Source organism: Plasmodium vivax, chromosome 5, assembly GCF_000002415.2.
Source record: "Plasmodium vivax chromosome 5, whole genome shotgun sequence".
NCBI classification, from domain to species: Eukaryota; Apicomplexa; class Aconoidasida; order Haemosporida; family Plasmodiidae; genus Plasmodium; species Plasmodium vivax.
Window position 1 is genome coordinate 245,987 of NC_009910.1, and position 13,483 is coordinate 259,469.

General features: G+C 46.0%; 3 protein-coding genes across 3 annotated transcripts, besides 14 other annotated features; 2 read left to right on the top strand and 1 right to left on the bottom strand.

Moving 5' to 3' along the window:
- Window positions 1-74: 74 nt before the first annotated feature.
- On the top strand, window positions 75-1,750 carry PVX_089040 (dehydrodolichyl diphosphate synthetase, putative; the record flags this gene model as incomplete). The annotated part of the gene is made up of 6 exons (XM_001614849.1): window positions 75-158; window positions 344-486; window positions 589-705; window positions 903-1,178; window positions 1,358-1,460; window positions 1,604-1,750. 6 exons carry the CDS (start codon window positions 75-77, stop codon window positions 1,748-1,750), a joined length of 870 nt encoding a protein of 289 aa, XP_001614899.1.
- Window positions 1,170-1,209: a microsatellite.
- Window positions 1,751-2,739: 989 nt separating the features above from the next.
- Window positions 2,740-4,767, bottom strand: PVX_089045 (hypothetical protein, conserved). The gene has a single exon (XM_001614850.1). The coding sequence runs from the start codon at window positions 4,253-4,255 to the stop codon at window positions 2,759-2,761; it is 1,497 nt and encodes a 498-aa protein (XP_001614900.1). The 5' UTR covers window positions 4,256-4,767; the 3' UTR covers window positions 2,740-2,758.
- Window positions 2,795-2,819: a microsatellite.
- Window positions 3,183-3,203: a microsatellite.
- Window positions 3,584-3,606: a microsatellite.
- Window positions 3,753-3,782: a microsatellite.
- A 1,767-nt stretch (window positions 4,768-6,534) lies between the features above and the next one.
- Window positions 6,535-6,710: a microsatellite.
- A 180-nt stretch (window positions 6,711-6,890) lies between these two features.
- PVX_089050 (aminopeptidase, putative) lies at window positions 6,891-9,020 on the top strand (the record flags this gene model as incomplete). Its single annotated transcript, XM_001614851.1, has 1 exon — window positions 6,891-9,020. The coding sequence occupies one exon, from the start codon at window positions 6,891-6,893 to the stop codon at window positions 9,018-9,020; it is 2,130 nt and encodes a 709-aa protein (XP_001614901.1).
- Window positions 8,572-8,597: a microsatellite.
- Window positions 9,021-10,026: 1,006 nt separating the features above from the next.
- Window positions 10,027-10,047: a microsatellite.
- Window positions 10,048-10,569: 522 nt separating this feature from the next.
- Window positions 10,570-10,591: a microsatellite.
- Window positions 10,592-11,309: 718 nt separating this feature from the next.
- Window positions 11,310-11,334: a microsatellite.
- A 34-nt stretch (window positions 11,335-11,368) lies between these two features.
- Window positions 11,369-11,390: a microsatellite.
- Window positions 11,391-12,047: 657 nt separating this feature from the next.
- Window positions 12,048-12,071: a microsatellite.
- A 124-nt stretch (window positions 12,072-12,195) lies between these two features.
- Window positions 12,196-12,216: a microsatellite.
- A 1,230-nt stretch (window positions 12,217-13,446) lies between these two features.
- Window positions 13,447-13,482: a microsatellite.
- The last annotated feature ends 1 nt before the right edge of the window (window position 13,483 follows it).

Genomic DNA, 13,483 nt, shown 5'->3' on the forward strand with positions numbered 1-13,483 from the left:
CCCTCACATGTGCACCTTTCACGTGTGCCCCTTTACATGTGCGCGCCCAACTTCCCCCCTCCCAAGCCATCATCATGGACGGCAACAGGCGATTCGCAAAGGAAAAGGGAGTCCACTCCTCTGTGGGGCACTACCTGGGATCGAAAACGCTCATCCAAGTTAGCACAATTAAGCGTGGGAATTTTCCCGCACGCACAGGCGCCCAATGCAAGGTGCCCTTACGACCGCTTATCCGAAGCATCAACTGGGCAAAACGGCGTGACCCATACCGCGTTACCCCTCATCGCTCCTCACCCTACCACTCCTCACCCTATCGCTTCTCACCCTACCGCTCCTCACCCAGATCCTAGAAATATGCGTCCGGTTGAACGTAAAGGTGCTGTCCGTCTTTTCGCTCTCCCTGTTGAATTATAATAGAAGCCCGGAGGAAATACACTTCCTCTTTTTTCTAAATCTCATCATTTTGATTAACGAGGAGTTTTTCATGTAAGGGCATTGCTCGTGGGAGTACACATAGGGGTGGATACCCCAACCGTCAGTCCCACGTAAACTTTTCCAAACGCGCAAACGGGTTAACCTCCCCTTCAGGAATTTCATAATGGACAACAAAATTAGAGTCAAAGTGCTTGGGAACCTTTCTTACATCAGCGAAGCTTACAGAAAAATTATCCAGGACATTGAACAGAAGACGGAGCAGTTTGACAAGTAAACTACGGAAAGGATGTGTCTGCTGGGACGTTTAGAAATTTTTTTTTTTTTTTTTTTTTTTTTTTTTTTTTTTTTCACACCCTTGTACGTCTCGTCAGTGCACCTTTGCAAAAGCACTTCACATTCGTTGGCACCATCGCTGGTGCACTATGCGGATCATTCATTTTCGCCCCTCCTCCCCTTCCTACCCGCAGCCTTCTCTTGAACATCTTCTTTTCCTACACCAGTAGAAACGAAATGAGTCTGTGCAAATTCGATCCCAATTTGTATTTCAACACTTATAAGAGCCTTCTGGAGGAGAAGAATATACTCTGCGCTCCCTCCTCTACATTAACAGAGCAGAACGAACCAGACAAATGTGATTATTTAGAGAGCATACTGAAGAGTGAAAGGAATGATCCCAATAAGTTGTTCGAGGTGGAGTGTATATGTGGGGGACGCTCTTTCCTAAATCGGGGGCAAATCAAAATGTATCTTAAGAAGAAGTGGAAAATAAATAATCATAACGCAAATGATGCTGCTATATATTTGTCTTTCCCCTGACGAAGCAATCGCTTGGGGGAATGTGTGCATGGGGCGATCCCGACCGTTCACCTCACCTGCACGTTATATTTTCCCACCATTCCGAATTGATTACCCCCCCTTACAGAGTCAATTACCATAAGAAGCTCCTCACTTGCGACCTTCCCCCTCCGAACATTTTGATACGGACGTCCGGCGAGAAGAGGCTGTCGGACTTTATGCTTTACCAAGTTAGGCATACAAAACAGAGGAGGCATTTTTATAAAAGTGCGCACAAATGCACCATCACGTGTGCAGGCTTTTACGCCATAAACGCGAGCATCCCCTCGTCAAAAAAGCAACACGTAAACGCCTTCCCCTCCCCAATTTGCAGATTTCCGAATTTACAGAAATCTACTTCATCAACGAGTACTGGCCAATCTTCAGCTTTTTGCAGTTCATATATGTCATCTTGCACTACACCATTTTCCAGACAACCAAATTGGATTTTTCCTACTCCAATCCGTGTCCACACTGGTGATTACGTTGTCGTTTTATAAATTTAGTGTATTATTTTAGTGTATTATTTTAGTGTATTATTTTAGTGTATTATTTTAGTGTATTATTTTAGTGTATTATTTTAGTGTATTATTTTAGTATATTATTTTATTTCATTTCATTTTATTTTGTTTCATTTGTTTCACCTTTTGACGCCTTTTTGTACCCCCCCCTTGTCACCCTTTTTGCGACTTGTTAATTGTCCCCTTTTTTAAACGACTCCCCCTTAAAACGATACTTAATTAACACCCCTAGACGAACCGCTCCTCCACTGAGGGAAGGCGATTCCTCACTTAAAACTGGTTAAGGTCTGTCATTAATTGATGCGTGCAGATCGAAGGAGGCACGGACGAATACCCCCGCGCGAAAATAACTTATGTTGCTTCATTTAAGACGATACTAAAACAAAGTTACAAAAAAAATGAGGCACACGAGCGTGTGCTTCTGCGTGGAAAGGCGCAACGGGGGCGCGCATGAAACGAAAAGGACGACGAAATTATGGCGAAATGAAGGCGACATGACGACGAAAAGAAGACGACATCACGACAAAATGAAAACGACATGGCAACGAAATGATGGCCAAAATGAGAACGCAAATAAAAACTAAAACGGCAAAATGGCAACGAACGTGAAAACACTCGCGACGCGCCAAATAGCATGAGTCCCCCCAGACGTCGGCTTATCAAAAATGCAGAGCTGCTCACAAAAACGAGCCGCCTCGGGTTAAAAAAAAAAAAAAAAATGAACACTTCAGAATGTGTACTTACCCCTTTGCACACATTTTTGTTAAAAATATATGAACGGGTCATACTTTTTAGCCACCTAGCCACTTTTTGCAAATTTTTTCTAAAAAAATATGAACGGGTCATACTTTTTGACACTCCGCTTGCACATTTTTTCTAGAAAAATACGAACGGGTCACACTTTTTAACACACCGCTTGCACACTTTTTTTTTTTTTTTTTTTCTTGCTCCGCCCGAGCCCGCACTCTTCACAGAATAATCGGTGGCTCCATAAACACACACGGGATGTAATCATTCAAATGGTTATACGCAAAATGAGGACCCAAATTAATTTTTGCCGAGGCACCCATGTACAAACTCACAGACGGATGATAAAACCCTTCATAAATATCAACAAAGGCGTTTTTCTTTATTTGCCCATTTAGGGAGAAAAAAATAGACGAACCGTAGTTTTTCTTTAAGATGGGTGGATCTTTTGGATCACACAGAATGCCATTTTGTAAATATTCATACAATTTCTTATCAGATCTTGGATCGAAGTTATACGTATTTTTGTTCTTCAAATTTAAGTAGCACCCAATGATATCACCTACTTTAATTGGCTCCATGCAGTCGTAGCTTATGGAGTTGTTAAAAATTCTCCCATTTTTGCTATTGACGCAGTAGCTATATTTGTCTGTTCCTATGGGATAGTCATACCGCATGTATCTGCAAGCGAAACCGACTCTTATATATGGGTTTACCTTTATCACTTTGTCCTTATAACCTAAGAAGTGGAAATTTTGCACAGGCTCTTCAATTTTTATTTCGTAGTACCATTTCCCGATGTCGGCCCCATTATTCACGAAAACACTTGACCATCCTTTGTCTCCATAACAGGTGAGCTTATCGCTGCTTAAATTCACACAGCTGTCCTTATACTTGGTAGAGAACGTCACATTATTTTTGCTCCTATATTTGCTATAATCAATAAAATATTTGTAGCTTTCCTTTTTCTTGTTATTCGCTTCCAGTTGTGCATGTCTTTCCTTAGCTTCGTTCTTCATCTTAGCATGTTCATTCGGTTTGTCTTTCGCCTTTTCCTCCTTACTTGTGTCACTTTGTGCTAACTCAGTTTTGCTACTCTCTTCTTCGACCCCTCTTTGTTCCTCTTTAGCATCCCCAGGGGTCGCTTTCCCATTAGCAGCGTCATCACTTTGGAATTCTGTGTTCGTGTCACACTTGCCCATACGCGCGTGCGCATGAGTAGGCGCATGATTATGCGCATGGGTATCCGTATGAATATGAGCATGCATGTACGTGTCCACATTCAGCTTATCGACCCCCTTGCTGCTCCTCTGGATGGGGTCTGCACAGCTGACGCCTCCATCCCCTGTTTTCGCATGCTTGTTCATGCCACCAATAGATGACTTCTCCATCATGTCCAATTTATCAACGTTGGGGGCACTGCTCATGCCGTCAAGGGTCCTGTCCACTTGGTACCGTTCCTCCACTGCTTCCGCTTTTCTCTTCTTCTCAAAGTTAGCGCCAGCGATTGCCGTAGCCGCGGCAGGTGTGCATGCACTGTTCGCACCATTCTTTGCATTCCCATTTTGCGTAAAAGGTTGTCCCTTTTCGGCTCCATCTTTATCCGAATTGTGATAACTGGTGCTCACTGCCACTTGCCCATTCCCCTTTGGCGAATCCATCTCTGCGTTTGCAGCATTTTTGTCCTCTTCGTCTTCGACGTTATTAAGACTCGTCATGATTCCCCGTCTGAGTGCGTATTGGTTGTCCGTTCGGAGCTACTATGCTATCACGTTTGCGTCTTGTTTGCGTCTCGTTTGCGACTCGTTTGCGTCTCGTTTGCTTCTCTCTTGCGTCTCACTTCTTACGTTTTTTCCTCTCTTGCTATCTTTGCTTTTATTTTCCCCTGTTACCATTATGGCCGCCACCCGCAGTCATTACCCATCGAGGGTCGCGCGTTTTCCGATGGATGCCAGTGCACTCCGGGGGGTCTCTACCGGTGGCCGGGCAACTACCATTCTAATTGGGGCGCAATCTTCGCGCAGCTTTGGCGCAGTGCTGCTACCAAGGTGGCACCAAGTCGGCACACACGCATCGCAGGCGAGGCACAAGCGCATCGCGAGCGCAGCACAAACGCGAAGCAAAGTGGGCACACTTTTTCTACCCCTTCGAAACAGTCACATTTGTTTTCGCCCTAAATTTTGACTTGCGCAAAATTGCCAAATTAAAGGTTGCACTTCCGATGTGCCGCGTTTATTTTACAATTTTTTTTTTTTTTTTTTTTTTTTCCTCTCGAAATCGGTCATGCAAATTGGAGTAGCACTTCAGCGCTCGCACGTGTACGCGTGTGTGTGTTCTCGGGATGCAAAATAAATCTGTATGCATGTCGTCACGAATGCGAACTTGTGTGCATACAAAGTTACAGCATGGCAACTTTAATCGCATCTTACGCAGCATTCGCAGCAAATTTGTTGCTACGCGATTTTTCTCTTCTTTTTTTGTCACCAAGATTTGACGCGCGCGCGGTGAGGGAAGGAAGGCACTACTGCTGCGGGGAGTAGAAAGGTGAGGTGCGCCAAAAGAGGGGACATGCACACGCCTACGGCATAGGTAAGCACAACGTATTTACACATGAACACATTTATATAAACACCTCTGTACGTTTATATAAGTGCCCCTCAGGTGTATGTACGCCTATGTATGCCTTTCCACGTACACTTTTCTGTACACCAAATTTGCTACAAAAAAAAAAAAAAAAAAAAATGGGAGCGCTGTAAAACTTCCCCCTATCTGCATACCCCCCAAGGCGCAACAAGCGTTTCACGTTCAGACGAATAGCAAACGTAAAACTGAAAAAAAGGAAAAAAAAAAATCCTTTTTATCTGCAACATTAACCCTTTACATATTTTTTTATACCTTCCTTGGATCTTCGCCGGTATTTCCCGTTTTGGTACACCCTCTCTCTTTCCCCACTTCACTTTTGCAATTGTACGTTTTGCGGTGAGCGTCGAAACGGAAAAGAGGCATATATGTGATATGCCCATTTCGCATTAGCCTGATTTGCTTCTTCTCTTTTTTATCATGTTGGTTCGTTTTGTTCACTTGGATTTGAGCCATTTGGGGTTTCCGTTCGCACGGACTTCATTGGCAGGAACGCTTAAAGCTGCTCACGTAGAGCTGGCAGAAAAACCTCTTCGCGCGTGAAACTTTGCAGCTGCCTCGGTTGGGTGAACGCTCATTTGGGGATGCCCAACGGGAAAGCTACCCCTCTTTCGCCAAGTGCCACATGTAAATTATTGCGGACTCGGCGTGAGCCCTGTGCAGAGTACGTATACATGTACGCAACCTGCATTGTAGCTTTTTTTTTTTTTTTTTTTTTTTTTTTTTTCCCACGTCGTTCATGCAAAGCCAACACGTTGCTTCGCACCATTTGCTGATTATAATTTTTTGCCAACTTTGAAAAGTTCACACAGTTTGCAGTTCACACAGTTTGAAGTTCTCACAATTTGCACTTCGCACAGTTTGCACAATTTTTCCAACTTTATTGAGGCCGCTTTGCCATTTCCGCGGCGGCCTGGTGTGCTCATTTTCGTCCGCAACACACGAATTGAAGGTTTGATCGGCCGTCCACAACTCCCTCACCACGGACGACAAAATGATTATTTTTCCCCTTCCCACTCTTCCTCTTTCCACATCATAAAATTGGAAAACGAATTGAATGCAAATTTCGCAGACACACTTGCTGACCTTTCGTTTGCCTCTCACGGGCGTAGCAAAAATGCTCACCAACAGTGCGAAGCGCGACTGCAGTGTTTCGCTTTACACACAACTGCCCTGTTTCGCTATGCGCACAATTGGCCTATTTCGCCATGCGCACAACTGAAGTGCTCCCCCCCGCGAAACACCAATTCAACCTCAACGGTGGCCACTTCACACGCACGAGTGGAGACTCTCAATTTGGAAAGTTAAAAAAAAAAAAAATTTGCAAAACTGGAACTTCGAATCTTTTGGTGACCTTCCCCACACACAAATTGGTAACATGTCCTTATCTTCATTCTTTTCTCACCCCGTATAGCCCCATTTGCATTTACCCATGAAGCGTGCAAAAATTGGGCGTGCCATCCGCTGTCCATGATAAGCAATTCGCGCGTACATTGAAAGAGGGGTGCCGATTTTTTTTTGCTAACTCCCCATGCGAGGGAATATAACCGTTGTGGCACGGAAGAGACAAGCCCGTAAAGCAGACTTTAGCTTCTCAGAGTGAATGTCACCATCTCGGGGAATGCAAAAAAGCTAACGAATGAATTGAACACTCACGTTGAAGGGAGCGACCAAGTGGCGGAAGAAACGGAAAGACCAACCGCTCTACTCAAAATGACAAGTGAAGAGGACGCTGCTAATGTAGGAACCACTTCGAAGGGCGCAGAGGAGGAAGAAAAAAAGAAGCAAAAACGAGAGAAAAAACAGAATGATAGATATCCCCTCCTCGTATTAAACAAAAAGGAGACAAAACCAACGGATGGTGATCGAGAAAAGAGCCAAGTGCTCACAACGGACGAAGCGACAAACAGCTCCGAGGAAACACCTCCAGAGGGATACCCAACAAAGGGGGAAAGAAAATATCTGCTCGCGCTGAAAAGCATAATTAGAACAAGGGATGGTTGGCACGCGGGCGACGCGAACGAGGAGAAGTGGAGAGAAGGGGATAGAAGTCTCAGCTGGGGAAGTCCCAACCGTGGAAGAATCAGCAGTGGAAGTCTCAGCAGTGGAAGTCTCAGCAGTGGAAGTCTCAGCTGGGGAAGTCTCATCAGTGGAAGTCTCAGCTGGGGAAGCCTCAACCGTGAAAGCCACAGCCGCCGAAGTCTCAGCAGTGGAAGCCTCTACGATGGAAGCCCCAGCCGCGGACCCCGCAACCGCAGAAGCTACAGCTACTTCGCGTACAACCCGCGGAGGGACGAAATTGTAAACGTCGAGACGCACTCGCATGTCCTGATGGAGGAGTCGAATGAGAGTAGCGCCGCTGTGTTGCCCTCCAGTGTGGATAAGAACGCGTGTGTAGAGGCCAACCTGGGAGAGAAGGGCGAAGAAAGCGCGAGGAAGAAGAAATGGAACTTTAGGCGCAGGATTATAAGCAGGATGAAACGAAGAGCGAAGCGGGACGATGTGTGTCAGGAGGCGCGTCAGGAGGCCAACCAACCGGCGCAGTCATCAGTGCAGCCATCAGTGCAGCCATCAGTGCAGCCATCAGCGCAGCCATCAGTGCAGCCATCCGAGCAACCGCCGGCTCACCACCCTGCCAGCCAAACCGCTGAGCAAAACAACTTCGTGGTATACAAAGTGCCGAGGTACCTCAAAAAAAAAAACATCAAGTGCCCCTTCGTGTACAGGAAGGTCTTTTTCGGCAAGTACGGAATTATAAATTATGATTTGAAGGGAAACAAAAAAGGGACGCTCGTGATAACCTTTCACGGACTGAACGGAACAAACTTAACCTTCCTAGATATACAAAAAACGCTAGTCAAATATAAATTCCAGGTCCTGAACTTTGATCTGTATGGGCATGGATTATCTGCCTGCCCGAAATATAATCACCGAAAGAAGACCTACGGAATAAACTTTTTTTTAACGCAGACGGAGGAACTGCTGACCCATTTGAATTTGCTACACAAAGATTTCTATCTGATAGGCTTTTCTATGGGCTGCGTAATTGCCATCAGCTTTGCGAAGAAGTACATACAACAGGTGAAGAAAATCATTTTGATATCCCCCGTTGGCATTTTGGAGAAAAAGCCCTTTGCCCTGAAGGTTCTGAAGCTGTTCCCCTGCCTCATCAACATTTCGTCCTTTTTCATGTTGCCCTGTTTTATTTCGAAGAAGAATTTTAAGCGCGCTTCGCAGGGGCGCAACACAGGGGGAAAGAGAAGTGACTCAAGAAACTCCTCCAAGGGTGCCTCCAACGATCCCTCCAACGATCCCTCCAACGATCCCTCCAATGATCCCTCCAGCGATCCTTCCAAGGGTGCCCCCAATGATCCCCCCAACGGCGCGCCCGGCCAACCGCGCCAGCAGGACCCCCAAGAGGACTCCGATAACGACGCGTCAGACTACCTGTACAACCGAATCATGTGGCAGGCGTTTGTGAAGAAAAACATCACGCACTCAATACTGGGCTGCATTAACAACCTAAAAATGTGGAGCGCCCATGACATATTCAAAGAGGTGGGACTGAACCATATACCCGTTTTGATTCTCTGTGGAGAGAAAGACAACATCTGTAGCGTCCACGTTTTTAAGAACACGTCTAAATTTTTCATCAATTGCCACATGATAATTTTTAGGAACGCCTCCCACTTAGTTTTGGTCGAGAAGAGCAAAGAAATTAACTCCTGCGTGGTGACCTTCTTCCACTTCCCCAACAACGCTGACTTGAGGGCCGTCCATCATATGTTTCCCGTGGACACGCTGGGGAACTCGGTCCTTTACCAGCGGGCCGACCTCTTCTGAGGTGAAGCGGGGGAGCGGCGGGAAGCGGCGGATAGCGGTGGATAGCGGCAAACTGGGGGGAAGTGCCGCGCAACTTTCGGTACACCCCTGCGCGTTTTCCCCGCTTGAAGAATCGTTTGCACTCCCCAGTTGTATTATTTACCCTTCTGCTGTGTTATGCTTTTTTTTGTTGATCCTTTTTTTGTGGTGCCTTTTTTTTTGCCTATTTAGCTGCACACACAATGTTGGATGCAGTTCCTTATGAGCAAATCTGCACGTGACCCGCTCTGAGCCATAAGTACCTCCAGCGGGGTGTATCATATGTTGCTCCCATGTAGAACACAATTTTGAGGACTTTGCTTTCTCCTCAGGGGTAGTGCTTCACATAGATGTTCCGCTTTCCTTTTTTTTAACTTATTCGTGGAGTGCTACATCCTTGCCTGCCCATTTGTTTACCAATTTGTTGAACTATTTCTCCCTCCTTATGCTGATTTTGTTGCCCTTTTAATTAATCCGCCAACTCTTCACCTTTTGTGAAATGTAAAAATTTACCCCCTGGGAGATCCCCAGATTAGTAAAATATGCACCGTGTGTGTACATGTATATGTAGACCCACAGAGACGGTGTGCGGAATTGATCTTCCCTTCCAACATGATCGTCCAGCTTGCGCAATGGCACTTGGCCAGAATTCTCCGTGGGGGGCACTACTCCATGGGGAAACTCCTACGGGATGCAGCTGCTCGTGCTGCTAACCGCGGAGCGCCAACCCCTTATTCGTGCAAGAAGGAAAAAGAACCAACTACAACGGTGAAGCCGCCCTATTGTGGGCACAAACCGACGCACACACCTTTGAGGACAGCAGCTGTTGGTATTCCCCCCACCGTAACACACACATAAACGCATCACCATTTTACCTGCTAATCGTTTTTCCTATCAAATCGTTAAGTAGAGGAACTGATTTTTATCCGCTTCTCCCTTTAACGCAACACGTAAATGGGCAGAGCTGCCCTCGCGCGGGCAATCTCAACCATGGTTCATTTTTTTTTACAGAATGGTACTCGCAAAAAGGGGATATTCTTACGGGAGTAAAAACACACTAGTGGAGCGTTCGCAGAGAGTGTGGCAAAACATTTTCACCGAGCGAGGGAAATTCATTCTGTGTGAACGCGACTCGTGGGGGTTGCCAATAACCACCGCAGGGTAAGACGACTGCCTTACGGCCGAATTGGCCATCATCATCACCACCATTTATTGTTTGGCCGTCCTTCAATCCATTTTTTTCTCGCAAATGTAAAACAGTTTTTTTTTTGGTGCCCCCTCTGCTCAAAGTGTTGGCGACAGAACATATATGTCGTACATGTAGCCCTTTTGGTGATAGGGGGGAACAACTTGGAATATTTTTTTTTTTTTTTTTTTTTTTTTTTTTTGAGGTGTTCATAATAAACAGCCAAATAGCCAAACAGCCAAAAAGCCAAATGGCTAGTAGCCCAAAATTGGGGAATTTTTCGAGGGGGTGAAAAGGAGGATATTTTTTCCCCTACGCGCAACAGCTGCGAATTGTTTACGACATTATCTGTCGACAATTTTGGCAAAGAGACGGGGGGTGAAAATTATGTTCACGTGAACGTTCACGTTTACGTCCACGTTCACCTCCCTGCGTTTGTCGTTTTCACCCTTTGTCGCTCCTCCAGAATTGACAAAACGTGCGTATTCACCATCACGCGGTATGCGCAAACACGCATAGCCATTTTCGCTTTTTTTTTTTTTTTTTTGATACGTATTTCCCAACTGTCACAAGTGTGGAGAGGTACCCCCGCCTCCTCGCTGTGGTCGCTACTTTTGGCATACCTTTTTCCGTTAAGCGTTTATTTTGCGGCGTGCCGCATACATTCTACATAATTTTTTTTTGCACATACAGGCGTTTTTTGGGGGGGCCAGTCGTATTGCCCTGCCCCGGGCTACAGCGGGGCGCAGTCGTGCAGCAGATGAAAAAGCGTATGCCACCGGCCACGCATATAAAAGTATGTACTTAATTGCGCTTGTTAGGGAAGTGCCATCCTGCAATATATACGTAATACCAAGCTACATACCCTGCTGCTTATACCCCGCTGCGTACCCCCCCTTTTGATAAGGAGGCGTTTTTTTTTTCCTTTTCCCCCGCCCCCCGCCGGACTCGGTTCCGCGCGGGGCCAACGCGGCTGGCTACGCAGTATGCGCGTGCATACAAAAAGTTCGTACGTTTCGACTTCTTTTTTCCCCAAGTGTAGCATAAGTTAAACCGCCATTCGTGGGCCGACCGTGCATACGTACCACCGCATACCTACGTATGCTGGTACGCGCGCGAGCGGTAAAAACCGTGTATTATGCATCCCCCCTTATAAACGCCGCGAGTACGCTGGCACGACGCATACCTCCGCGTACATTTTCCCGCGTGCCCTTTTAACACTTGTTCTAATTTACCATATACCCTAAATGTAACATATGAAAAATAAAAAAAAAAAATAAAAAAAACACCCTTCTAAGTTATCCTTTCTTTTTTCTTTTCTTTTTTTTTTTTTCCACGCTTCATGCGTTCGCACTTAAGAAATATACTTCCATATGTCAAGTGTTTCGAAACAGCAAATGGAAAAAAAATAGCCAAGTCACAAAGCGTCAAGAAAAACGCCAAGTGACAAAAAAACCAAGTGACCAACTTTCACGTGGCAAAAAAAGCAAGTGACCAACTTTCACGTGACAAAACACCAAGTGACCAACTTTCACGTGGCAAAACACCAAGTGACCAACTTTCACGTGGCAAAACACCAAGTGACCAACTTTCACGTGGCAAAACACCAAGTGACCAACTTTCACGTGGCAAAACACCAAGTGACCAACTTTCACGTGGCAAAACACCAAGTGACCAACTTTCACGTGGCAAAACACCAAGTGACCAACTTTCACGTGGCAAAACACCAAGTGACCAACTTTCACGTGGCAAAACACCAAGTGACCAACTTTCACGTGGCAAAACACCAAGTGACCAACTTTCACGTGGCAAAACACCAAGTGACCAACTTTCACGTGACAAAAATGTGAACATCCGAACGCCCCTTATTGCGTTTAAGTTAAAACGCGCAAAGCCTTTTAGCGTAATTTTTCTCACCAGTTTGTGTTTCATTTTGCGTACCTACCCCCCCCTGTTTCGTGCTTCGCGTACTCTTCGCCAGCCGAGGGGAAGAAACAGTCAACGTAACGAAGCATTTGCCTTCGAAGTCGTATCCACCGTTACATCCCCTTCACACTCGTGTTACTTTTTTTTTTTTTTTTTGCCTGCTTGTTCCCCGTGCAAGCTTGCAGCTAAGCAGCTTCACACAATCATAAAACATGTAGCTGCGTGCCCCGCGCGCTTGCGCTTATGCGTACGCGTACATTATGTGTATGTGCCTTCATATGCATGTATGTGGAAGCATATGCTCGAATGTGCCCGCCTATACATGTGCGTATGCCAAGTACACAGGCGCGCTTGTGCTACCCTTGAGTGTTTCTTTTTTTAATCCCACTGCATCACTTTCTTATGCATTTATGTATTTATTCCCCGTGTTGCCTTCTTATTGTGTAACCCCCCACCACCAGTTAGCACATCCCCACGTATGAATTGTACGTGCTTGTTTATATGTACCTCTGCACCAGCACAGCGAGGCGATCTACATGATACGTTTATCGTGTGTGTGCTACTTGTGCACGCCCATGTTTCGTGAGAGGGCAGTTCCTGCCATATCGCCACGTCGCCTCTTCGCCACTTCACCATTTCGCCATTTCTTTCTTTACACTTTTTCTCCTTTCCCCCATTCCCCATGGACTAATTAACTCACATCGCTGCGTACGACATTTCACCCGTGTGTACCAATTGACGTGTCGTTGTTCATGTAGAGGTGCATACCTACGCCTGTGCGCGAAGGCAGTTGTAGTTTTGGCCCATTTCGCGTCGTCCGTAGTGTATTCACGTGCTTATGCATACCTGTGTATAGGTGTGTACCCGCATCTGCATGCACTACATATTTGCGCGTGAGTGGACTCCCACCTGCAATAGCCTGCTTACGCTCGCGTGGCTATTTTTGCGCCCAAAAAAAAAAAAAAAAAAAAAAGCGCAAACCTTTTATATGCCCCGCAATTCGTTGCAATCCCTGTTTAAGAGCGCCCCCTACGCACACAAGCCTACGCGGGCATATATGTGTAACATACATGTGTACCCCTCGTGTGTGTTTTTATTTGGTTCTTCCTTCACCCCTGTGATCGTGCGTACGTGCTCATTTGTACACGTCCCCATCGCGTGGGCAAATGAACTCTTTTTGTGCCCCGCACGAAAACATACCCATAAGTAGCATCAACGTCTTTCCCGTGCACATCGCGCGCGGATTTCGTACGTGCATACTTTTCCCACGTGTAGCATACGCTTGTGATGTAATTAACGAACAGTCTATTTCGCGGTACGCCCTGTGTGTTCT

What these genes read in the sequence shown, in the direction of transcription:
- PVX_089045 (XM_001614850.1), bottom strand. Translation starts at nt 4,255, where the DNA reads ATGACGAGTCTTAATAACGTCGAAGACGAAGAGGACAAAAATGCTGCA.